The 25,634-nt window shown below is 37.2% G+C and overlaps 2 protein-coding genes across 4 annotated transcripts; one reads left to right on the top strand and one right to left on the bottom strand.

Moving 5' to 3' along the window:
- Positions 1–390: 390 nt before the first annotated feature.
- Positions 391–12,279, bottom strand: UFSP2 (UFM1 specific peptidase 2). 3 transcript variants are annotated; one of them, XM_057420293.1, is made up of 12 exons: positions 12,188–12,279; positions 11,499–11,577; positions 9,759–9,939; positions 9,613–9,679; positions 9,096–9,253; positions 8,303–8,495; positions 6,736–6,882; positions 6,120–6,284; positions 4,711–4,835; positions 2,803–2,879; positions 1,852–1,976; positions 391–498 (listed from the first exon to the last, which is right to left on the bottom strand). In XM_057420293.1, the coding sequence occupies exons 2-12, from the start codon at positions 11,560–11,562 to the stop codon at positions 412–414; spliced, it is 1,389 nt and encodes a 462-aa protein (XP_057276276.1). In that variant the 5' UTR covers positions 11,563–11,577; positions 12,188–12,279; the 3' UTR covers positions 391–411. The 3 variants fall into 3 exon arrangements, with proteins under 3 accessions (XP_057276276.1, XP_057276277.1, XP_057276274.1); XM_057420294.1 differs by lacking the exon at positions 12,188–12,279 and having other exon boundaries at positions 9,096–9,250; positions 11,499–11,962; XM_057420291.1 differs by lacking the exon at positions 12,188–12,279 and having other exon boundaries at positions 11,499–11,959.
- An 825-nt stretch (positions 12,280–13,104) lies between these two features.
- Positions 13,105–25,178, top strand: CFAP96 (cilia and flagella associated protein 96). Its single transcript, XM_057420339.1, has 8 exons — positions 13,105–13,265; positions 14,866–15,053; positions 16,116–16,335; positions 19,134–19,271; positions 19,360–19,435; positions 21,046–21,225; positions 23,212–23,384; positions 25,042–25,178. Exons 2-8 carry the CDS (start codon positions 14,957–14,959, stop codon positions 25,088–25,090), a joined length of 933 nt encoding a protein of 310 aa, XP_057276322.1. The 5' UTR covers positions 13,105–13,265; positions 14,866–14,956; the 3' UTR covers positions 25,091–25,178.
- The last annotated feature ends 456 nt before the right edge of the window (positions 25,179–25,634 follow it).

Here is a 25,634-nt window from a genome sequence, read left to right as displayed (position 1 = left end):
ACTCCTCAAATGTTATCAACAGTACCAGCAGCAAATCATACCCTGGACTATATTTGTCATGCACAAGGCAGTTGGTGCTATGGGACTCGACAGGCAGAGGACAGTTAGTCTTTTTGGCAAGAAAGAATTCCATAACATAAAAGGATTAGGCATTTAATCTGTAAAAATAAAAATGCTGTATGAACATAAAGTTGTCCTAGCCAAAAGAATGGTATTAGTTACCAAATAAAAGTATTTGTAAGAAATACGGTTCACAGCAGATAACTCTTTATTTTTAAAGGTTTCATTAAAAAATAAAATTCTTAATTTAAACAGTGACATTTCTGTTTCACCTGGGTTCTGACTGACTGGAAGCATGATTTTGAGTATTAACACAACAGTCATTATCTAGATCAGCCAGTAGAGTGGATTTTAAATAGTTTTGGGTCGTTGAGGTAGGCAGAGATTGTAATAGGCATCCTTGTTCCAAAATTCAGGGCCCTTCCAACCACACCAGCCCTGTCCAAGAAAAAGCAACATAGTTTTTAAATCTACTACGATCCCATTCTTCTTACCTTCTACTAGCAGATCTATTGTTTTTCACTAATTTTAATCTAAGCAGTATGAATTCTCATTTACAGAATGCAATGACATGCCATTTCCAGCAGGTTCTCTACATGCCTGGAAACACTTTAAGAGAAAAGACTTCAGTGTCTCTCTCCCCATTCCTCCCTCCCCACCACAGCTCATCTCCTGAAAAAAAAATCTTCCCTCTCCTCTCTGCCTTCTGCTGCTACAGAGAGACTAGTGTCATTCTGACAGTCATCATTCCCAGTTTCTATTCCTCTTGCCTTGAATCCTTGCTGCCTTTGGTAGTAGTTGATATTTCAGAGCCAAACAGAGCTCTTAAATATCAGAAGGTGTGCTGTTGATCCTTATCTGTCAGAAAAACAGTCCAAGAAAGCTCTGAAGTTTACTGAGTAACACGTAATTATATGAGCTGTTCTTGAAGAAAAGAGCTACAAACTCAAGAGTCCACCTGAGCTCCTCCCCTGCCACTTTTGAAGAGGGAAAGTGTTCTACAGGTGTTTTATCCCATTGGAGCATTCTGGAATACCCTGTAGCTGGGTCTACATGTTGTTTGGAAATTGTTTCTTCCTGTGTTCATTTGAAGCTTTGATCATTATAGGAAAATGTTTCTTCAACAGCTTTTCTAGTTGGGCCAAACCCAAGGGTATCAAATCAAGACAGGAAATAAAAATTGCTATTTTTAACTTAATATGAAGAACAGAAAAGAAGTTGCTTACTTAACACCTATAGGATGATTTAGGCATGTTCACAGTTTATATTTCTGACTCTTTACTGTTATGTAATGTGCCATCATCCTTTTAAGGAGCTTTAAATATGGAAACAATGTTGCATACTTTTTAATTCTTCAGTTTTCCTACATCTTTGAAACAGCTCAGTACTTGCCCTTTAGAATTAGTTCAAGGCCTGATCTGAGAGTGCCTCGTGCTGGCACTTAAATAAGTTATCTTCTCTGCTTCACTAACAGCATTTTGCAGGCTGAACAAATTCTTCTGTTCCATTCAAAATGCCAAACACATTTATTGTATGTACTGCTGGGTAAAAGAGGAGATACTTTTAATCAGAGAAAACATCTCTTTGTACTATAAAACCTTTATGTAGTTGCTGACTGGATATCTTCCTGAAGACACTACATATCAGAAACTAACGGTAAGTAGCATATGTGCAGGTTAACTGGAAATCATAAGGAATGGAGAAGCTATAGAATGGCCAATTTGTATTTGGTTGTACATTACTTGTTTAATGCCAAAATGTGTGTTTACATACACGTGCATCAAGCCTCACCTTTTCCAAAATGACATGCAGATCTTCTCCTCCAGTGTAATGTGGGTCTAGGATCAAATACTTGATGTGCCCTGTAATCTCATTCCAAGCCACTCCTAATATTGTGTGAGCCAAAACACCTCCACCTAAAACAGTAGGAACACAAACTGGTAGCTTTTCACTGACACTGGCTATATGTGCAAGCCTATGGTAAAAGTATGTCAACACTTTCTATTAATTAACAGATTAGTTTGGTTATAAAAATTATTGTGAAGCTGTCCTACATAAGATTCTTCACATTATTAACAGACATATCTTTACTACAACTAGGGAAGATTTCATACCAAACTTTGGACTTCTGGCACGTCTAATTTGAGAGGTCCCCATCTGACACCATCTTTATGGAGTGCCCAGTACAGATTAGGAAAACTTAAAATGGTAATTTATTAAAGCTGAAAGTGCTATTTCAATATTCTTCATTTTCTAAACCATGGCTGTCTTGGAAATAGTTCAGTTAAAGTTACAGCATTCTTAATGAAGAGCATTTCTTATGTTGCCAATATTTCAGATTATTAAAACTGGTTTAACAAGAATTTGGCTAAAGCCCTTCTCTTCAAAGCCAGGCAAACACTACTCTTCTGTGATAGAAATTCTGGGGAGCTTCTGCTCCTCCAGAGAACAGAAGTCAGGTCTTGAGTTCTGACTTCCACAGCAGTTTTTAAGAACACTTCTTAGATTGACTTGTGTTACCATGTTTAATACTGAGCTTGGGAGAAATACTGAGCGGAAAGACACCAGCTAGAATAAATTTTACCGTCTTCAAGGCTTCCATGGTAAAAGCATAATTTTTAATTCACCTAGGGTTCTGATTAACTCTTGTACAGTAAACAGAATGAGTTCTAGTTGAAATGAAATTCAGTTTAGGGAGGCCACACTCTTCTATTGGCAATTCTTTGATAGTCAAGCACTTACCAATCATAACTGGAGTTCCTTCAGTCTTGAAATGGTTAGCAAGCTCTCTTCCCTGCAATGCCAGTTCAGAACCCTGGCTGGGTAAGAACAACAACAGGTATGTCATCCTCGCTGGGCTTAATTTGCTCATTATGTTATGCACATTAACTACATAAGGTACTGTATGTAAGTAACTGATGAGAAAGTGGCTTAAAGTTTTTCTGTGTAAACATCCTGGGATAATCTGAAAAAGTTTTTTAATGCAATTTACAGTTTTCAGTCCAACTGCACAGGCAATTAAAGCACTCATACCCAAGCTGGCTTTGAAAAATCAAACCTCAAATAACATTTCTGATCTGTTCAAAGCTACACTGACTTAGATTTGTTATAATCTCCCTGCTTTGCTTTTCAACTACGGGGACCAGTCACAGACAAAAGGCATCTACATGGAAAAGAAAGGCATGCTCTCAATACATGCACATGCTCCAGGACTCAGAGCTGAAGATATATGTCTGACAGATATTCATATTCCCCTTGAAACACTGACAGTACTCCCAAAAGTGGTGACAGAAGCGAGGCAAGGAAATTAATACAGATATTTTTCATGTCTTGTCTTTCTATTTCTTCATATAGCAGTTAACCTTTTGAAAACCCCAAGAAAGCCCACGTCTGCTTCTCAAATTCCTGGAGAGATTCATTAAATGTAGACAGAACACAAAATGGGAAATAACAGATTCCATACGAGTGCTGTTGGTGCAGCTGTAAAGTCTTATTTAGATGAAGAGTTAGATGTGCTAGCTGGAAATAAGCCCAACACAAAAATGCTATCCACTGCCAGTGACCAGCTGAAAAAGATGCATGACAATTCTTCTTCTCAGCACGGTAGTGATGTTGGCTTTTCTTAATTTTCTTAATCCTGAAAAAACATTGGTGCTTCCTTGTAGCAGCGATATGAGCAATTCTACCCAGTTCACAAAGGAATCTATTCTATATTAGGAATAAAAGGAATAAAACCCTTCACCCTGGCAGGGCCTGTCACAGCTGCTAGAAATAATAGGTGGATCAGCTGCAAATACAAGCTCTAGAACAAAAAAGATTAAAAATTGGCTGTATAAAGCTTTACAAAAAATTGAAGAATTGTTTTCTTACCATTAAGAATCACCATGGTCACATGCTCTTTCAGAATATCCGCAGCAGAATTTATTCCAAATAAACATAGCTCATGAGTAGTATTTTGTATGACTAGAGTTTTATAATATCTGAGTTAGTATATACTCTATTTCATGGCTGTATTTATTACAAAACAGTCAGGGATTTGTTATTCTGCTTAATCCTGCCTAAATGACAAAAATCCAATAGCTTTACTTCTGATAAATGCTGAACATTATTCTTTTTGTCCCAAACATATTTGTAGGGCTCTTTATTGCATATGAGAGCATCAGATTGTCACAATGGAAACAAATTCCTTGTTTTATCTGTCACACAAACCCAGAAAAGAGCACACTATTTCCAGGCTGCTCAACAATTTGCCTTAGTCCTTAACTGATGGGCTAGCTCTATGAACAAAGTCATAATTCACTGTCAGTGTGCACTCAGTTCATTATGACTGCCAGGCTGTGAGCCTGCTTCAAAACCTGTTTGTGGTGCAAAAGAAAAGGCCGAATTCCACATCAGTTTGCGTATCGTTAAGGAATTTGTAGTAACTGCAACCTGGAACCCTAAGCCCCCAAGAAATCTAGCAACACCTTCACCTGTACGCACTGAGAACAACCAAAGTCAGGAATACAGGGTTGATGAACATGGAACCCTTAAAAGATTCATCTCCTTTATTATCCCTATTCTCCCATATAGTGTAATGGTAATTTGCATTTTAAGGCGCTCAAGTTTTTTTAATAATTACTGAGTTGTTAAACAGATAGCAATTCTTACCTGACAAATAATATTTTTGATGTTATTCCAAAAAGCTGATTCAAAACAAGTTGTACCTCAATGGAACCAATCCACTGCCGTGACCCAACAAATGCTGCAGGCTTGTCTCCAGCATCAACCAATGCCTTTGCAACATCATGATGAAGAAAAACAAATGTCAACAACAGACAGTAGGCAACTCTACCACTCTGTGGGAATGCGTTTTGAACCTAGCTGGTCAAAAGCAGACAAATGGATCTTGGATTACATTCACTGCTGTTGTTTCGAAAACATCACTTGAACCTAAGACAGAATGCCTATAAGCACAGAATATCAGCTCAAGCTGGGATGGTAAGAACTGAGCTGTCAAATAAAGGAGTGCATCTGTTGTACTGCAGGAGCACTTCACAAACTGAAGTACCTGGATTCCCATTCAAAGCACTTCAGAAAAGGACCCATAAAATAGTGCTCTGAGGAAGAAGCCACTGAAATACACTGAAGGCTGAGGTTTGTTTTAAACTCTTCTCCATTCTGGGGCTTGTATGTTACACACAGCACTTCACGGGACTTTCCTGCTCAGGATCCAAAGCCTCCTGAAAGGCTACTGCCTTCTTATAGATGTCTAAAAATACTACAGGAGCACATGGACTTCAGTTGCCTTTAGGTGTGGATTGATAAACATTCAGGAAATGCAGTTTGCAGTTTTAACTTCAGAGCTCACATCCCTGTTAGGTACGATGAGAGTTGTTTTATGGACTGCATCAACCTTTGCTAAAAATATGCAGTAAATAAATACAACACAAAGAACTACTATCAGAAGACTAAAGATAACTGCAGTATTTCTTGCTAGGCATACAGTATTAGCTATTCACGCCTACAGCTTTTTTTCAGTGTTGTTAACGGAAATGAATGTATTCAGGTATGCATTCAAATTCCCAATAGAAAAAGAAGTGGAGAGTTCAAAAAAACAAATAAAACCCCACTAGTATCAAAGTTGCAAAAGAAGGTGCTAAATCAATACATAGCATCTGGAGACTAACCCAGATGTCACTGAATACAAAAGGCAGTTTTAAAACGGATTTTAGTATAACACATTGGGTTGTTTTCTTTCATTTGGTGAAAACAGTGAGCTCCTGATCTCAGCTTCTAATAGAGCACTAGTCCAAGGAAATATTTAGAAGCCTATTTTAATGAGTCTTATTTGTACAGATGTTACCCAACACTGATAAACATTTGGAGACAGATCTCCTGTAATAAAACTATATAAATAATAATTCAGAACTACTATAGTTCAATTTAAGAGAGAAATTAAAAATACCACACAAATCCAAAAGCTAAAATACATGAATTGATGAATTTTAAAAATAACCTATACAAACTTTTCTAGATGAATATGCACAAAATAACTAACTCCCCTAAATGTCCTGTACCTGTTGAATCTCCTTGTGTGTTGGTATAGGTGCGTCAATGTAACCTTGGTGCTTGAACCAAGAACAGACTGTCTGCAAAGACCGATAGGCACAGCCCCAACCACTGTCATCAATCCGATCCTGCATATAGTGGTGGTAACTATAGACACCATGTACTAAATAGACCTGCACAGAAAGAGATAATACAAATGAATCTGATCACACTTGCATCAGTTTCAGAGAAGGCACATCAGTTGTCACTTGAACTGTAAAAGTCTTCAGTTTGGGACTGAAAATCTTTGGAAGAATCGAACGATTGTTACTCACACATGATTACTCCTCCTGTCTTTGCTTCCTAAACATTTCCAATCAGTTTTAGTTTCTTGTCCTGGTTCTGAGAAGCTTCAAAAACACATGCTGAAAATGTGTAAATCCTTTTCCAAGAAAAGGCAGTTTTCTTTGAGACAAATACAGCTAAAGCAATGCCATTTTGTGCAGAGAAGCCCTTTTGCTTAAAAGGCCAAGTCAGTCAATATTGTATAGATGAGAAAGTGAACTAACTAAATTACTTCTTATAATAACAAATCTCAAGCAAAATCAAAAGGACTTTCTTACAAGTGTTCCAATTTAAACTTACCATACCAGGCTCCATACTAGGTGAATTCAGATGTAAATGTGGATTCCTGAGATACCCATCTTTATATGATTCATCTGGAAAATGATAAGCATTTGCTCTCTTGAAATAGGGTCTGTCACAAGGCAGGTTGAATAACTCGTGCAATTCCTACATGCAAGTTCAAATAAAGAACAGAATTAAAGTTCTGGATTAGAAGAAACATCATATTGAAAGTAATAACAAAGACAATTTTAACAGCATAATTTAGCAAAATTATGTATTAAAATCTGATTAATTAGCTAGCTATCATGTATGTTTACTGCTAGACCTGACCTCTCAAAGGGAGCTCAGGCAGGCTTACCTCCTATCTAGAGGGTGCACTATTTCATGCAGTCCTGTTACACAATGCCTGCTGCTGGCACCCCACTGAAGATACCATGAGTGACAAATATCTTATGAAAGCATGATAAAATACACCATAATAGAAAAGAATTACAGTTTCATCTATCTAGCAGCATAGATACACACACTGTGAATTAGAATTTTAACTAATATTGAAGACATACAAATGCCACATACTGACATAAAGATAGACTGAATCTGCTTAAACCATAAGCTATTTTTAAATCTCTTATGCACTGTTTACAATACATCAGCCACATTTAAAGAGATATATTGTCTTGTTTTACAGAGCTTAAAAGTGAAAGGAATGATGAGAACATCTAGGATAAAGTTTGTAACACAGGTAATATATTTTGTGCAGATGACCTAGTGCTGAACCCAACTACATTAGCTACAGCAACACTCAGCAATCCCAGATAAGAATAATATAAGAAGACAGAGAGCAGGAAAGACTTAATGTGCCACTAGTGCCTGAGGCCACTACAAATAAAAGGAACAGATTAGGTTTTATACACCCAGGAAGAAGAAAATGAAAAATCCCCATGGCTTCTACGCCTCTAAGGCAGGAAAAGATCCTTTCCCCATTCTTGGTGTGTGTAACTGTGTGACCTGAACTGGTACCTGCTAGGTATACACCTCAATCTGAAAGGACTGCCACATCAGAGCAGTTTTCCACCTCATTCATAATCCTTTCTCTAGATGCGCCAACTCAGAAGGCATAAAACAAACAAACAAAAGCTAGCTAAGCCTCATCGGCTGTGACCCTCAAAAAGCAGCCTCCTCTGAAAACAACAAATAAAAAACCTCCAACATTAATCCTATCAGGACATTTGATAAAGCTTGAAAGTAATAACACACTAGGAGTAATCTGATATTCTACCATGGAAGTGAAGAAATTCAAAGAACACAGTACCAGAAGTATAATTCAGATAAAACCCATCTTATACAGTTTTAAAATTTCTATTGACCCCTTACAAAAAATGAGATCTGGTACATTTTATAAAATACCATTACAAAGCAAGCTTCTACATTCAGTATACTGCTTCAGTTACAATAAACTGAAAAAATAGCAGTATCTGTCAGTATGTATTCCACAGTGGCTAAATGAAAAGCTTTACCAGTGCTTCAGTTACAATAGTCTTCATTAAAAAAAAAATCAGGTTCTGTTAGAATTGGTTGGCTTTACCTTTCTGTAACTCTGCAGCTGATCATCTGAAATACCTGTTGGATAAGAGATTGTTACAAGGTGATTTTTCCCTGGTAACATGAAATGAAATTGTTCTGGTACCACAATTGATGTTCCCTTCACATATTTCATGATACATCTTTCCATGTCAGTTAGTTGCCTGTGAATTGCTTTCACCAGGAGATTCTGTACGCTGCAAGATATAAGGGAGAATGTTTAAAAAGTAGAACAGCAATGGAGGATGATTTTCTCTCATTGCTGTCACTGTTATACAATACTTACATGCATATTTGCACCTGGTCTGATGAACTTATTACTTCCATACTTCCACTCCCACAGAGACAATCTTTCTGTGCTCTACTGAAAGCTTGTCCACACACAGAAACTACTCCCTATTGATTCAGCCCTCCAAAGTGAAGGTACCCTAGTCTTGTATCAGAAACACAACCATTATGAGCCCTTGCCAAAACCAGTTACGTATATGACTATATAGGGTTTTGTTTGTTTTTTTCTTTTTTTTTGTGCATTTTGTCCACCCGAGTTAGCATCCTTCAGAGTCAAATCCTCTGGAAAAAAATGCCAGGAAAAAATACAGAGGAAGACTCTTAACGTTTTCCACCTTAACCTACCCAGCTGTAGCCCCTAACATAGTACTGAGATTTAACCAGTTAAATTCCACATAAAACATACTAAATACTGCTTTATTAAACTGATAAATGATACAGTTTTACTTCATTATTTCAACAAAAAACAGAAATTAACCTGAAAAATTACAGCTTCAGGAAATACTTACTTTCCCCACGTTTCCTCTGGAGAAACAGATACAACAACATCAACTGGTAATGTCATATTTATGTAGTGGTGTTCTTTATTTTCCCGTTCAATGACTGGAGCCAAAGCAGGTAATGAAGACGTCATTTCCAACATAAGGTCTATATTGACTATCTGCTGCTGCAGAGAATAAAGATACAATATTAAGTACGTCTCCAACAACACATGCACCAAGAAGACAAGAGTAAGACTGTAAATATTTGGTATCAAATTCTGTAATGAAATACTTGGGTTAAAAAAAAAGCTATTAATGTTAAATACAAACTTCTCCATGCTCGTCTACTGTATGTGGGTCTCAGCATTCACACTGAGTCTCAATGACTTTTAAAGTACTCTTCGAAGTCATGTCAATGTTTGTTTTGTACAGAAATGCCTAGGGAGGGCAGACCTGAAAATGATTAAATGACAGGCTGTCTAAAGTTATGATTAAGGTTGTTATGATAGGTTGTTTAAATTTATTAGTGTGGTGAAACACATACCATATCTTGTAACTTTTTATCCTTTTTTCTGCCAAGCTTTCGTTTGGTTTCATCATCTTGATCAAATCTAAAGCATCAACAGAAAGAGAAATTTCTAAAATATGAAAAAAATCTATTTTAAAAAGAAGTAATTAAAATATACTCACTGTATATATTTTCTTATCTCCTTACAAGCAGACTCATCAGTCAGCTCTGGAACAGTGTTCATGCCACTGTTAGGCCATACATAGATTGAACTGTGGCAAATTCTTAATACAAGAACATCCGAGGACAGTTTGTTTGCAAGATCACTGAAAACATATCCTAATGCCTTTTTTGCTGATGCCTCTGAAACACAATAAGGATACAATTAGCCTAGAAAATGCCCTCAGTTTTGTTATGGCTGCTGGGCTTACATCTAAAAAATATGGTGTGCTTTGACCTGGAATAAAAACATAAGTTCTGTTATAATCAGAAAAATGGCTATGGAAACAAAAACTGAGATCAGATTTCATTCAACAGGTCTGTCTCAAACATTCACATTCGTACCTGCCTTGACAAAGGTACTGTTTCTCTCAGATGCTGCCACATATGAAGAGCTGAATGAACTACAGAAGAGTAACATACACCTTATTCAATTCTCACATCGGTACCTCAACCAAGCCTACAGCTGCAAACAAACTTCTATGTACAAACACCTACATATGGTTATAATTCTATGGTGATTAGTCTTTTGAGTAAATAAATCCTGGAAAGATTCAATCTGAGTCACATGTTTCTAACTTGGTATTATTCTTCAGAAATACAAACAAAATCCATACTAAATCTTTCGAAAGGCAGGACACATGCTCCTGCTGCAGACCAAGTTTTGGCCAATACAAATCTGTATGTGTAAGCCACACAGCTTGCCTTTCAGAGCTTGACAGTGTTAGGAAAATCAAACAAAACTCCAGCAAAAGAAAAACTTCACTGCCTTCAAAAGGAGTGGTCTGCCATATTTACACACTAACGGGTGTGAATACCATGCACTTTGACAACCTGAGTATCACTCTGCTTCACTGTGGTTAAAATTCACTCCAGTGTACACAGTCAAGTAAATACCCTTCCTCTGAGGATGCAGTTCACAAGAAGCTGCTACATATCAGGCCAACCTATTCAACACTTCTATTATATGTGATGAACCCAAGTTCCTTTTCAAAGTTCACTAACACTGAATTCAGAGTTTCAAGTAAAGACATGTCCTTTTAAAATGCATGAATTACACTTGAGCAAGAGACACCTTACTTCTCTCTGCCCTATGACAGCTCAGTGTCCACTGAGATTCTTGAGCAGACTTTCTGATGTGAACATCATATTACTGCAGAATGTGGAACTAGTGGAGCCTCCCGAGTCCCTTATTACCACATGGAATTGCAGTAGCCAATCCTGCCTAAATTCAGTAGAGTAACTAGTTAGCTTGTTCATCTTCTCTATTTCTCTAGAAAGACTGGACCACAACCGCGAAACTGTATTATTAATATAACCCTGTTATAACCAAGTTCATTAAGTTATTATTCTCTGTTTGCTTAGAATTTCAGGGTCCACTTTGGATTCAAACTGGATCCCAATACTGTATCCATAAGAGTGAAAAATACGCAAATAAAATTACCTGAAAATGGTAATTTTTACTTCAAATTTACTTCAAATGTAATTTTTACTTCAAATTAAAATAAAAAACATATAATGGAAAAAGACTGCCAGAAAAGTAACGGAGATAAGGAATAACATTCTTTGTACTTAATCTTCACGGGTTTGGGAAAAAACACAACATCTGGTGAAAAGCCAGGAAAATAAACATTATAATAGTTAATTAATAAAAGGTTATTTATATAAATGTTAAGAACTCTAATATAGTCTTGTAGACACACCATCAGTAGTTGCTAGCTGAAATGCAAGATCCAAGCCTCCTCTTATTCTAAACAGTATGTCCATAGCTTCTAGAATGACCTAAGGAGAAAAAAGAAACAATGAAAATGAACATCTATTTCAACATGCCTCCTCTCAAGTTACAGCTGACTGTTACTTTGTCAGTGTCTGAACACACCAGTAATTACTGCAGCTGGTCAGGGTGTAAAAGGCCAGTGAATAAACAGGAAAGTGAGTGGAATAGCAGCACATATTTGCCGGAGCCAGTACCTCAGTCAATGTTAGTATTGCTACAAGCACAGTCCTTAAAACACATTTCCTACCTAAACAAGAAAGCCTTACTTCTATACTTTAATAATTTAGAAATATTTTGGGTAAAATGTCATTGTTTCAATCCAAATGTCACGTTTCCCATCCTCTGAGTCTTCTTCCAGTTCAAGTAAACCAAGGACTGCTTTGAGCATTAGAGCAGAAAGGTAACTGAGCACATCTGCAAGGAAATCACAGCTTCAGGGAGATGAAAACAAAAGCGGACACACACCCACCTCCCCAGAACCCAGGCTAAGTTTCACATCTGACACAAGAGCTGCTGATGCCAGCACAGAAACCACCCAGCTGTTTCTTTCCCCTTCCAAAGTCCTTGCTCTGCTCCCACAACTGCCCCTTGCAGACATTTTAACATGAACTTTACCAGAGAACTCCTTCAGATGGAAGCCCACCCTTCTGTCCAGAGACTTTTTCAGCCAGATCAATTCAGGTCAAGTTCAACATCCTCCTACAATAACCAGCATAGAGTGGATCACAAGGTCCAGAGGGATGTGGGTATTCCTCAACCTAACAGTCCACAAAAAGAAATGCTTCACAGCCTTAAGTGCTCTAAAAAGGCCACCAAATGCCTCTAAGAGTAATTACACTGAGATTTTCTGGAAAGACTTACTGCCTATTTGCTTTCAAAACATGGGAAGCTTCCAGATGCGATGCTACGTTATTCATGAAATAAAAGAAGCAAAGTATAGGGCTAATTTTCTTCTCATTAAAAGTGTTCTAAGCAGAAATACAGAAGATATGTGTGCCTGACAAAAACACAAGCATCTACACTTTGAGCTCTGGGTAAAGGATTTTGAGGTTTCCACGATTCTGGAGTACCAAAATTTACTCCAAGAAACAAAAAAGGCAAGGTCGTCACGTGCTACATTTTGGTTCCTGAAGCATAACCATGATCTATTTCACATAATACAGTTATCTGCACGTAAAAGGTTCTGAAGTGTGGGATCCACAAGTGCCAGCATGTGAAAAAAAGGTCTAACTCGACTGATGTAGCTGGTTTTTATCGGAATTACTACAACTGGAGAATAACGTTCTTGAATGAAAAGCAGAGCTCTGCCGAAGTAAGAGAGGCTATGGCCTTTTGGCAGGGGCTCGCCGTGGATGATGACGTCCCAGCAGACCTCTGACACAGCCAAGACAGACGGACACCTCCGACGCCCCGCGCGACATGGGCAAAGGCTGCTGCGGGGGGGACGAACACGAAGGGGCAGCCCGCCTGACACTCCCCGGTTCAGGTTGGGCAACCACAGCGGTACTTAATCCGGTTTAGGGGGTACCGGATTGATCTGTGGAAGAAAAAAAAGGGCGTTTCCTCAGCTTCCATACAAATTCCTTGGAAGACGCTCCAGAATCGTGCTTGCCGAGCTGCTGAGGTCCAAAAATCCTTCCCATTAATCCCTGCATCAACCATCTTTGCTTTACACTGTGGAATTTAATTCCAGGTCTGTTTTCAATAAATTATTCCTATCCTCATTTGGCAGGCTCCAGTGAAGGTGTGATGAGGAAAAACTAATGTATACTTATAAATAATTTGCACTAAACCCAAAAGGAAATTGGAGATACTTACCGTGCTCAGGTCTTAGATTAGTTAGAGGGTTTCCAAAATTCCACGTTTGTGTTTTACCTCAGATTTGTCCATACTCTTACTTCCTGTACTATTATTAGACACTGATGACCATTGCTAGAGATAACCCGCAAGATGAAGGAGGTGGCTGCTCAGCGTGTTTTATTACTAGCTCTTAATGCCATTAGTGCATTTTACACTGTGTGAACCTCCACACGTTCAAAAAAAACCCCCAAACCAGCTTCAAACTTCTTAAAACTTCTGCATGCTGTCTGTCCATCCTGTGTGCTGAGCAGAAGCAAAATGTGACTAGCTCTTCTGTCATACACAGTGTCCCAGCATGCTGTTTTTGTAATAAAATATATGCGATTGTTATATGTATTTCCACTGCTGTGCTGTTGCTGCTTTTCTACTCTGCACCTACCCACTGGATACAGCTGATGTGTGATATTAGTCTCTCAGAGTTTGCTGCTGCCCAACCTACTTTCATTCCTGGCATATCTTGCCTTTGTCTCCATCGTTAATACCAACATGGTCTTTAATCTGTATTCCACCCTAATGTCTTAATTTAATTGCTCTCATTTGAGCTGTATGGACATGGGTACTTCAGCTATTTGGTTGCATATCCTTGATTTCTTTTTTTTTTTTTTTTTCTTCTTATATCTCATCAATTTCAAGAAATAGCTTTTCTCACTTGTTAACCAATTTCTTCTACCTTAATTTCCATTCCTGGTGAACTTACTGTATGTTGTTACCTTCCTCCTCAAGGCAGTTCTTCCTCTCGCTAATTCTGATTTCTGTATCTCTACTAGTCCACTCTGGGAATCAGATCCCTGGTAGTCCTGTTGCTAAACCTGCTCTCTAGTCAAGCCCTTGGCCTCCTTACAAGTGTTGACTAGGCATTTTCCTTAGCTCTGTCAGTATCCAATGATGGTGATGGAAAAAATCTTTACTGTAAATTGTTTATGCTAACACCAAGAAGAAATTGAGTCCATGCTCACGTCTTGGATTAGTTAGAGGGCTTCCAAAATTCCACTTTTATGTTTTACCTCAGATTTGTCCATAGTCTGACCTCCTATATTGTTATTAGAAAGTGACTGATGACCATTGCTAGAGATAACCCACAAGATGAAGGAGGTGGCTGCTCAGCATGTTTGTTAGGAGCTGTTAATGCCACCAGAACCTCTCATCTTAGTACTCTGAAGATGCCTGTTACAAATTTTGACCGAAACTATGTGAATTCATTAAGAGAGGCGCCAGTTGTATTAGAAATGCATTTGATTTTTATCTCGCTGTTCATGTTTTGAATTTGTTTAACAAAGGCTATATAATGGTGTCTCAATCCCACATAGTCCATTTTATCTGTAAGTACCAAGGTTGTCAATCATATTGTAGATTATTTTCTTCAAGTTACTTTTATTACTAATATTTTTAACCAAAACTTCTTGCATTTTACTTAAATGAACTTCCTGTTACAGGTGTGGACTGCTTATAAGCTTTTGCCATAGGAGAGATAAACAAGGCTACTTCAAGCTTTTTAGTGTAGTGCACTGTCACACAGATCCAGCCATGCCTGCAGAAGGGAAAAGTGACCTGGAGAGGATTGGCCTCTTCAGTGAAATGAGCTATATTACCGTTGGAGATAAATATGTATCACATTATATGCGTAAGTACATTTAGTTTTAATCCCTATTTAGTGATAGGGACCACCTCTAGTATCCACCTACGTTCAGAATCACTATTTTCTAATGTTTTGTTGTGGGTTTTTTTGGTTAGAGGGAACTGCTTTTTCATGCATATTCTTTGTTCAGGTATGTATTATTTAAGGGAATCTTGGAATGAATTTATTGTAGAAAGGAAAAATCCAGTAAAACTGAAAACTGTGTATGCATAATAGATTGATGAAATCTTTTAGTGTGTACATTTCTTTTTAATGTTAATTACCTGCAAGTTACCAGTATTTTCTTACTTTTGTGAAAAACAGTAGTGTTTTTTGTCTACTCTTTCAGCAAGTTTTCTGTTATGGCAAAAATAATGACAATTACATTGTCATTGTTTTTATATTAGTGCTACAGTCTGTTATGTTCTGATCTGATTCATGTGTGAGATTCCCCATCCTGTTTTTTTTAAAGAATAGTCTCCTTTTCTTACAGTTTAATGGGAATAGTCATTGAGAAAGGTAATTTTTGTAATTAGTAAGGTTACAGAGGTTAACCCTCAGTAGCTGCTTGGAAGTGATAATGCAAGATAATGCTGGCTTCTCAATACTGACATTTCTGCTGTGGTGATGTGTCAGTGATGAACACATTCACCAGAACTCTGGCTGATACACTTCTGCACTGAGCTGCTGGGTATCCAAAACCCAGCTGGAGGCACTTAAACTGTTCTGACTGGTCTGTAATCCATGGGAGAGGCAGATGCTCCTCTGAACTATTACTGTCAGTACATAAATAAGCATCATCTCTAGCTGTGATCTGTAGTCTGCCTTAACCAGTCTCTCTCCGTTGCCTGTAAAGCAAATGCAGGGGTTAGAAAACTAGAATTGGGTGCTGTGAACACCTTCTCATGGCATTGTGTTTCAGACACAACCATTTACATGAATGGTATACAAGTTAGATGCTCTGTAGTACATTCTTGGAGCCACCCAGATCCAGACCTTAGTTTTTTAAAGTAGGCTAAGAGAAGCACTAACATCGAACGGTTATTTACAGTGCTTGCTTTTTTAAAGGCCCTTTTAATGAAGCTGCGAGCAAGAACAAACAGATGTTACCTGGGGGGTCCAAAACAATGTCAGCTCTTCAGGCAGGTTATTTTGATCCTGAGTTTGTGAGAGTTTTCAGTGGTGAAGCCTACACAGACCCTGTCCAGCTAAGAAGACGCTATAGATTGGCAGAATCAAAGAAAAATTTGGGCAAAGCTTTTCTTCCCAGTAATGGAGACAAATGGCCGTAAGTGTGAAAATGTTTTAAATCAACCCTTTCTCTTTTCTGTACACTAAAGATGGGTTTCACAGATTTCTTGTAAAACCTGTAATGAGAGTACAATATTCTTGGTTTTTTTACAATGTAGTGTTAGTACTGAGGAAATAATTGTGAGCAGCACCATAGGGACGGCTGAACACCAGTAGAAATCAGGACCTGGTGCTTGCTCTTAACTACTGTTTTTTGCTATAAACAGTTTTTTTATCCTTTAGCATTTCAATGAAACTGAAGATGGGAAAAGGGTGGGATAATTAACAAATAAATATTTCATTTTAATTTAGGAGGAAGTCTATTGGAATTTGTCAGATACAATATCTTCCTCCTCCCATTTCTAAGCCTCCCAAAATATTATAATATATATAATATAAAATATTATTTTATAATATTACATAAACAGTAGGAGAAGGGGCCATTATCCAGGTGCAACCTTTTTCTCTCAGCAAACCCTCATCCGTTATCTTTTTGCTGGAAAAAATCATCCTACAGGATGATCAGAAGATGTTACAGAGTTAAGGAATATATGCAGAATATTAAAATAAATGCATCTTTGCTATTGCCACAACAACACAATTGATATCATATAACTATTATTATTCACATGTAAAAACTAGGTAGAACCTGATTACTCCTCTATAACTATACAATCTTGTTTTGTTCTTGTTGCTGCAAGGGGAGACATGAAGATTCAGTCTGTGTACAGGGTCTTGTTCTTACAGTCTTACGGTTATATTTAGCCATATCTTTCTGCAGCTTTGCTTTTGGAAAGTTTTGTGGGTAATGTCTTGTCTATTTTGTGTGTTTATATATATATTAGGATGCAAGGGTTAGGTATGTTTCATTGTATGTTACAGGAACATCTTAGCTTTTAATAGGAGTGTAAGACATGGTGTGTAGGCTTTCTATTGGATATTCATGTGCTATTTCTGATGGCACAGACATTGTGTGAGCCCCATGTGTAAAACTTCCTTTTAACTATAACTTGATTTTATAGCAACCAAATTTGTTATAAGGATTTAACTGTTAGAAACACCTAGGCACTGATTTCAAATCTGTGTCAGTCAGTGAGAATCCTCTTGTTCACTACCTTCTGGATTCTGAGTCCACCAGTGGGAGTCTGGCTTACAAAGACCTGCTAATGTGCTCTCTCCCATGTAGTGCCTCCACAAATGCATTTGTTAGCTGTGTGTGTAGTAGCTCATACTCTTATTCTTGTAAGACTTTTGACTTCTTCTAGACACGAACTTTAGGACAGGTTCTTTGTCTTTATCTGCTCCTAAATCTGTGCTGGCAGAGTAGTACAAAGCAGGGAAAGTGGTTTGATTGCCTTTTAATATAATCCCAAAGCGGTTATGGAGGATGATGATATGTTTCTTGCATCCAAAACTGACTCTCATTGTAAGTAAGGAACTAGTGCAGAGCTCTGATGCTGTTCATGGAGTTGCTATTCTTAGCTGCCTGAATGACAAACAGCTCTTAGGAATCTTTCTTTTACCTTGGAGCCACATTTATTGTTGCTGAAATGGGAAAGGTTGCGAAGATGTCATATGCTGAAGATGTGACTGAAACCTGGGCCTTTCTTTTCTTTGTATGTCTGTTCTGTCTTATTTTGTTACTGGCATATAAAAACCCTACACACAGAAGCGACATTTAAAGACTATCAAATAAAGCACTTAAGAGCTAGGAAACATCAAGATAAAAGTTGTCTGTGCATTGTCAGTTTGCCCTTCTTTTCTATATATGGGTTTATGAAGTCCCTAAGGAAAAGAGGGTGATGAGCAGGCAGGTTTGTGTTTAGTGCAAAGATGGCAAATGTCATCTTGGCATCCTAATCCTGTCAGTATTCATTAATGGCCCTTTTAGAAAGGAACTCATTGAGACACTTTACTGTCTCCCCACAATAATTACAGACAAAACAGATTCCCTTGGCTATCTGGAGTAGTTGACAGATTTCATACAGTAGCCCCTGTTTATTTTTTTTCTGTTTTGGATTTTGGGGGCTTGAGAACAGAGGGTTGTTTGGGGTATTTTTGGACCAGTGTAGGTGCATCTTAGTGGACCAAATTTCCATTCAGCTATCTCATTACTTTGTCCTTTTCTCCTTTAGCAGCTGTATGATCATGTACTTTGAGAGCATTTTATACACTTACCAGCAAATACTGATTTTCAAGTTGGTCTTTAAAAGTCTTTATGAATTCCTGTGACTTTGTAGGCAGAGGTATTTATCCTAAATGAGCTGTGCCTCCTTGTACTTTCCTTCTGTGACAACAAAGAAAGTTAACTAGTCCTAACATCTCCCAGAAGAAGAACCTTTCAGACAGGTACCCCATGTTACCTGTCACTCCATAATCATACCAACACTATCTTACTGCTCTCTGTAAACTTGTGGTGAAGGCAGTCCTCTTATCATCGAGCACCACATCTGTTTAAACTATTCCGCTGGGTCTTGGTGAATCTGTCTCTACCAGTGTTACTTCACTTTGTTGGTGCAAAATTAAATCTGCTTCTATTAAGCATATTTATATTATGAAGATACCTTAAAACTTCATCTCTGCTGCCATCTTGTTTCTTTTTTTATCTGTAACACTCTGCATGGAATTGCTGTACTAGTAGATCCATAGACAGTGGCTCTGATCTGGTTTTATATGTAACTCTTGCCATGTGTATACTGTTTGGGTTTTCTCCTTCCTGTTGTTTTAGCACACTATATCTATAAAGCCTGAACTATTTGCAAACCTGTAATTAATGTGTTCATTTGCTATTTTTAGGTGTGGGCTTGGCAGCTATTATGGAACCATAGGAGGTTCATATCCGTACTTCAGTCCACAAGTAAGAGAAAAAGTAAGATACGTTCCTCCTGGAAAGAATTTTTATACTAATCCAGGAAAGAAAGGAACTGGATACGGGTAACTTCACAATATTGCTTCTTGCGGACTGCTTTATTGAATATTTCTTGAGTTTTTAATACCTAAGTAATTAATTTTATTTTTACAGTTATGCAAACCTGACCATAGGTGAACAATATGAGCATTTACCTGAGGAGTATGATTTAGCAAGAATAATTGCAAAGGTAAAAATACTTCTCTCTATTATTTATTAGTGTTACGATTATTTCTTACAATTTACATGAACTTTTTGTTCCTTTTGGTATTTCCTTTGTCTTGAAATTACTGATGTTTACTTACAAAGTGCAGGAAGGAAAACAAATTAATGGCCATTCTGTATAAAAAAGATGTAGGTATTATTTATTTATGATGCTTTCTTTGAGACATCTGGCAGTATTATAGAATCATAGAACCATAGAATAGTTAGGGTTGGAAAGGACCTTAAGATCATATAGTTCCAACCCCCCTGCCATGGGCAGGGACACCTCCCACTAAACCGTGTCATCCAAGGCTCTGTCCAACCTGGCCTTGAACACCACCAGGGATGGAGCATTCACAGCTTCCCTGGGCAACCCATTCCAGTGCCTCACCACACTCATAGTAAAGTGTATTCAGTATCCTTATATTCAGTCTAAACTTTCCCTGTTTCAGTTTTAACCTGTTACCCCTTGTCCTATCGCTACAGGCCCTAATGAATAGTCCCTCCCCAGCATCCCTATAGGCCCCCTTCAGATACTGGAAGGGCTGCTATGAGGTCTCCACGCAGCCTTCTCTTCTCCAGAATGAATAGCCCCAACTTTCTCAGCCTGTCTTCATATGCTGTATCCCATGCAAGTTCAGCCATTCAGGATTTGACCTCAAGTTTCTATATGAAGACCTTAAGCTACAATGTGATAATGCCAATATCATGCCAATAGAAGGAACAATAAATGTCTGTGGTGTTGTCAGAAGAATGGGACCTCATTATCCTAGATGCTATAGCAAAAATAACTGTTGCTTTTTCCTTATAAGTTCATAAATCTAAGAAAACTCATAAATTTGCTTGCACTGATTTTATTTATCCTGTATATTTTAGTCATGCATATGTAGTGAAAAACAGTAGCAGAAGGATATTTTTTGGTCTAGGGTAAGAACAAGGTTAGAAGAAACATTTCAGCTACCTGAAGTTGAGACAAATTCAGAGTTAAAACTAAGTATCCAGTGCAGAAAATGAGAATAAAAAATAGAGAGGTGGGATTGTTTCCACTGGATAGGAAACAAGGAATTTGCTCTGAGATACTAGTATGCATTACCACGTGATACTCTCTCACTGATGGTATGTTTTATGCATGTCCTTTAATTGTTCATATTGTTTTAACCTATTTTATTTTAAAATGAAATCTGGGAAGAATAGTTGACATCTCCTGTGGTACAAAGACCGATTCCTAGAGCAGTTGAGCTCAGTAAGATGCTCAGAATCTGGGAAACATAGTGGCCAGGTGTGAGCAGCTGGGATGCACACAGGCAGAATTTTCAGGCACGTATTCAGTTCTGTTAGACACATCTTAAATGCACAGTGCTTTTTCTGACATTTTTCTACCATACTTTCATACTGATGGTTGTGCTTCCTAGTTAGTGAATCTGTGTTCCATTATGCATGGTGGGTATATAAAATACATTGAGCATCGAGCAAGGGCAAAGAAAGTTAAAGTGAACATTCTCCAAGACTAAGTTTAAATGCTTTCCATTTTTTCTCTTAGAATAGCATATAGTAAAAATCATGAGGCGTGTTTCTTTCAAAGTATTTGTTTTACAGAAAGCGCAAGAGCAACATAAACAGTTGTTTAAAGGAGGGCCTTTCAGGTTAAATCTATATCCCCAGGAGTATTTTGACAAGAATCCCTATTTTACTGACAAACCTTTGCCACCTGAGAAGAAATCACCTTCAGAGAAGCGAGTTGCACTACCTTTCATACCAAGTTCTCCTCCTAAAAAGGTTAGTTTGTGTTACGGCTACTGGAGATGAAAGATACATATTCAGACATTTCCTGTTAAAAGTTCTTCTTATAGTATGTAAGATAGAAATAAATGTTTGGTTTTGCTATTCGTTTCTTATGTTTTCTTACAAAATGTATTATTCCATTTACATTGTTTTCAGTTTACAAACCCATAAAATCCTGTTTGACCCAACAGCTGCTAACCAGTTTCAAGTAACCTAAAAAGTGTTTCTCTCCACAATCTGCGTAGTGCTGTTAACACAGTTAATTGACTGCATACAGAAAGATACAAACAGCAGGTTATGCAGTAAATGACAGTAAGATAGGTAACTATAGCAAAATTAAATGCTTTCCTATTTCGGACCTTGTCAGGTCCAGTCACATACCATTTTTGAACCTGCTAATTGCTCTCAGCCTGTATAGACAAACATCTAACAGATAATTCTAGTCATTGGAATGGATAGCTGGAGGGAGGAGAAAGACTCAGGTTAATCCCTCTGCTCAGAGAAAGGCTGCAGAATAAACTCAGAAGTTATCTGTTGCTTGTCCATCAGCAGACAAAATTGGAATCTGCTTGAAAATTTGCCAACTCTTCAGTAGCTAGGAGAAAAGGAAGAAAAGGATGGGAATAAATATACATGGAAGGGCTTAGAGGGCATAAGAAATAAAGCCTGGAGTTAGTATGAAGGATATGTAGGAATATAGTTTATTAGTTCCAGTTGCTTAGTGTCATTATTTCTTAAAATCTAAATGGATATTTTTCCATGCCATAAAGCATTCCATCCTGATACATTTTTTTGAGATGAGATACTAAATTTATGCCATTCATTTTACACTAAACCTTAATTTCACTTTGAAATGGGTTTAAGATGCATAAATCTCTCTCCCTCTTAAATGACTCCAGAAACGTACTACAGTAACACCCCTTAATCTGTCACTTTTCAGCTCTTCATTTTGGAGTTGCACAGTCAGTTGGTTAATGCTGTGCTCTTCTAAGCACCATTTTCCTATTATTATGTCCTTCATTCGTGACGTATCTGACTAACTTCAGTTCATCTGAGGAAGATGATGATAGCAAGGAAAATATAATTATTCAGAAAAAGACAGCAGAAATGCTTATACACAAGTGATTGTGTTGCATGACTGGCTTATAGATAAGGCAGCTGAGATCTTTCAGAAGGGAAATCTGCACAGAAAAGTTAGCTGCTAGAAAGGCAGCCTCTCATTTAGCTAACAGTGCTGGCAATCCTGATCCAGGCTCCCCATCCTTAACACCATATATGTTTTCCCCATATATTTAAATAATGGGTACTTCCCAAGCTACTACATACCCTCCCTCTCTGTGATATAAATTCTTGCAGGAAAAATGGCTTTATTGTTGATTGAATTGCTTACTGCTGCACCTGTCAGGAATGCAGCCTCAGCAGACTGGGGGGTTTAGCTGCACTAGGGGATTACAAAAAATTAATCAGGTCTCTGCAGATATTTTTTAACTAATAGTTGCCACTCTTGCAGTACTAGTGGACTGCCAGTGCTGTACTTAATCCTTTATGTCAGAAAGCATGTTGATAATAATATTTAAGCCCTCCTGTACCTAACATTCCCTACACTAGTACTTGATGGGAAGGTGTACTCGTAAACTGATAGTGACATAGAAATTCCTATTATTTTGCCACAACATAGCTCATTTTAGTGAGTTATGTTTTTACTTTTTCTGTGACATCTTTAAGATCCTTTCCTCAAAATCTAGGCTTAAGAAAGAACATTTAAAACTAAGAATTCATTAAAATAATGACTAAAGTTTTCCTTAAAGTTTCCATCAAAAATTAAAGGACTATTTGGTTTTGTTTTGTATATAATATGATGCAGTCTGCTAGTCAGTATTCTTACTTGCTTTTGCATGAAAAATATTTTCATTAACTCAATTATATTGTAGATTGGCACTTCAAAAAGTTGATTGGTTGGTTGGTTGTGGTTTTTTTCAGGCAGGGGGCATGAAAGGAGGCACTTTTGACCCTTACCCAAGCCATTCTGCTGAGCCTTATGTAGTTAAAGACACTAAGGGTGTCACATCTGCTAGAGAACAACAGATTTTTCATCCTTCTCCTGGACCAAAAAGCAGACCTGTTACAAGCATAATTACTTTAAATGTCCAAAGGTAAGCACCTTTGAGTTCATGTTTCATGTGTGCTGCCTACCATAAGTCATTAGCAGAGCTGTTTATTACAGTCTAAAATAATTGAATAAATGAAGGAACAAATTACTAACAGAAGGATAAGAAATGCATAAGGAGCTTGACTTTCCAAATTTATTCCTACTCTCTTCTAGAATTCAGGTTACTTTATAAGGCTATACCTACCATAGAGACCTTCAGAATCATGCTATATAGATGTAATTGAAATTTTTTGTTATTTTCTGACTTGATAAATGTAAAAAGACCAGGAATGTTCCTGTCAAAAACAAAATCGGGTTTTGTTTTCCCTTTGAGCAACCTGGTCTAGTGGAAGGTGTCCTTTCCCATGGCAGGGGGTTGGAACTAGATGATCTTTGAGGTCCCTTCCAGCCTAAAACCATTTTGTGAGTCTGTGGTTCTGTTTCTGGAACAAAATTAGCTCCCTCTGCTGGCAAATACAATACTAGATAATCTAAACCTGTGAAGCTTTTCCGAATTGGATTCGTAACTACAAACATGTCACTGCGCAGTGTTAGAAGAGATCTACAGAACACAGTGTATGTGTATAGGTAAAGAAGCACATAATTCTTTATTTTTTATATTACTAAACTATAATCCATATATGAAACAAATTTATTTTCTAGTTTTGGCTCTGTTGTAATTCAAACAGAAAATCGAGACTGTGTTCTCTAGTTAGAGAAATCATTCTCAAATGAAGACTTCTAAGGTTGCAAGTAGACCAGTTAAGCATATTATTTTGCATACTCCACGAGTAACATGAATTAATTTAGAAATGATTAAAATTTGAAAAACTTTCTTAGAGGAATCTGCTTCACATTTGTAATTTCTCTTTTACATATATGTGAAGTCTAAGAAATAAACCTCATTTTTTCACCTATTGCTGTTCCATTTACTTTATTTCACCACATCTTGGCATTTGTGTAATCACTTTTTAAGCTGTAGGGATAGTTCTGATGTTTTCATTTACACTGACAAGACAGAACCAGAACTACGTATTACTCCACGATGCTTTTCATTACGAATGGAAATTAAGAAAGAACTGAAAGTAAATTCTTGGTACACCAAAAAGTGTAGTAACTGCCAACACTGATATAAGAAAGTATAACCTTCCAGGTAGGCACTGGTATTTTTCAGCTAGTACAAGGGAAAAAGAATGGTATATTGCTCTGAATATCCTTCTTATCATTGTAATTGTGTTACTGGTTTATGAACAGAATAAAAATTCATGTTGCCAAATTAAATGTTTTTATTTGGAAAAAAACCCTTAACTGTATGTGAAGTAGGTTTCAAAATGAAAAGGGTGGAACTGATTGTGAAGTGTCATTATGTGCTCACAGATCCAGTTATAATGGACTCATTAAGAATACTTGTAAAGAGAAAAATGTCACATATCTATCAGCAATTCCACAGAGAAATTATTTCTGAAAGGTATTTCAGATTCTCCACTACTATTTCCTTCCTAAGAAAATGTTTAGTATGTATTTGTTTGGTTCATTATTCAAGTCATTAAATATAATCACAGGACTGGGCATACCCCAGGTGTGAATTTTTACGAAAACTCTTGTAATTTGTACAGTGATATTCTACTAAAATCTAATAACTCTCTTCATTTATGTTTCAGATCATTAAATGCAAATAACTACAAGACTGCACAGCTGACATTTTTTTAGGTGCAAGAGATGAAATGCAGGGTACACATTTTTATACTCTGAACTGTTATCAAAGCTATAATAAAATGTGGAAAGTGGGATTCAGGTACATTGGGCAATCCAGTCTGTTTAATCATTGGCAGTGTCATTTTTTGTTTCTAAATATAAAGCTATTATTATTTAAGACAATTTATTAAGTTCAAGGCTGTATTTTTATATATATTTTCATCTTATCGCTTAACTGGACTTTTGAAAGATACTTTCAGAAAATATACTTTCTAATTAGTAATTTGGGTTGCAAACTGAATATATATTGTAGTAGAAGAAGGTGCATATATTTTAAAGTGTGTATCAGTTTATGTCTTAAGCAAGTTAGTCACACGTGGCCCACAGTGAAACTAAGGTAATTAATTCCCTTCAGTCGAATTGCAACTTGTACTTTATGTACATTATAATTTTGAGTAAGAACTGTCTTAAAAATGTATAATTTTGATTTTTGATGACCTTCTCAAAATGACCAGTATCGAGAATGTTCAGAACCAGGCCACAAGCAGGCTATTCATGA

The sequence above is a fragment of the Pezoporus wallicus genome, unplaced genomic scaffold (assembly GCF_028554395.1).
Source record: "Pezoporus wallicus isolate ANWC-B61680 ecotype Strahan unplaced genomic scaffold, APGP_CSIRO_Pwel_v1 contig_5552, whole genome shotgun sequence".
NCBI classification, from domain to species: domain Eukaryota; kingdom Metazoa; phylum Chordata; class Aves; order Psittaciformes; family Psittacidae; genus Pezoporus; species Pezoporus wallicus.
This window is presented reverse-complemented; position numbering and strand designations above follow the sequence as displayed.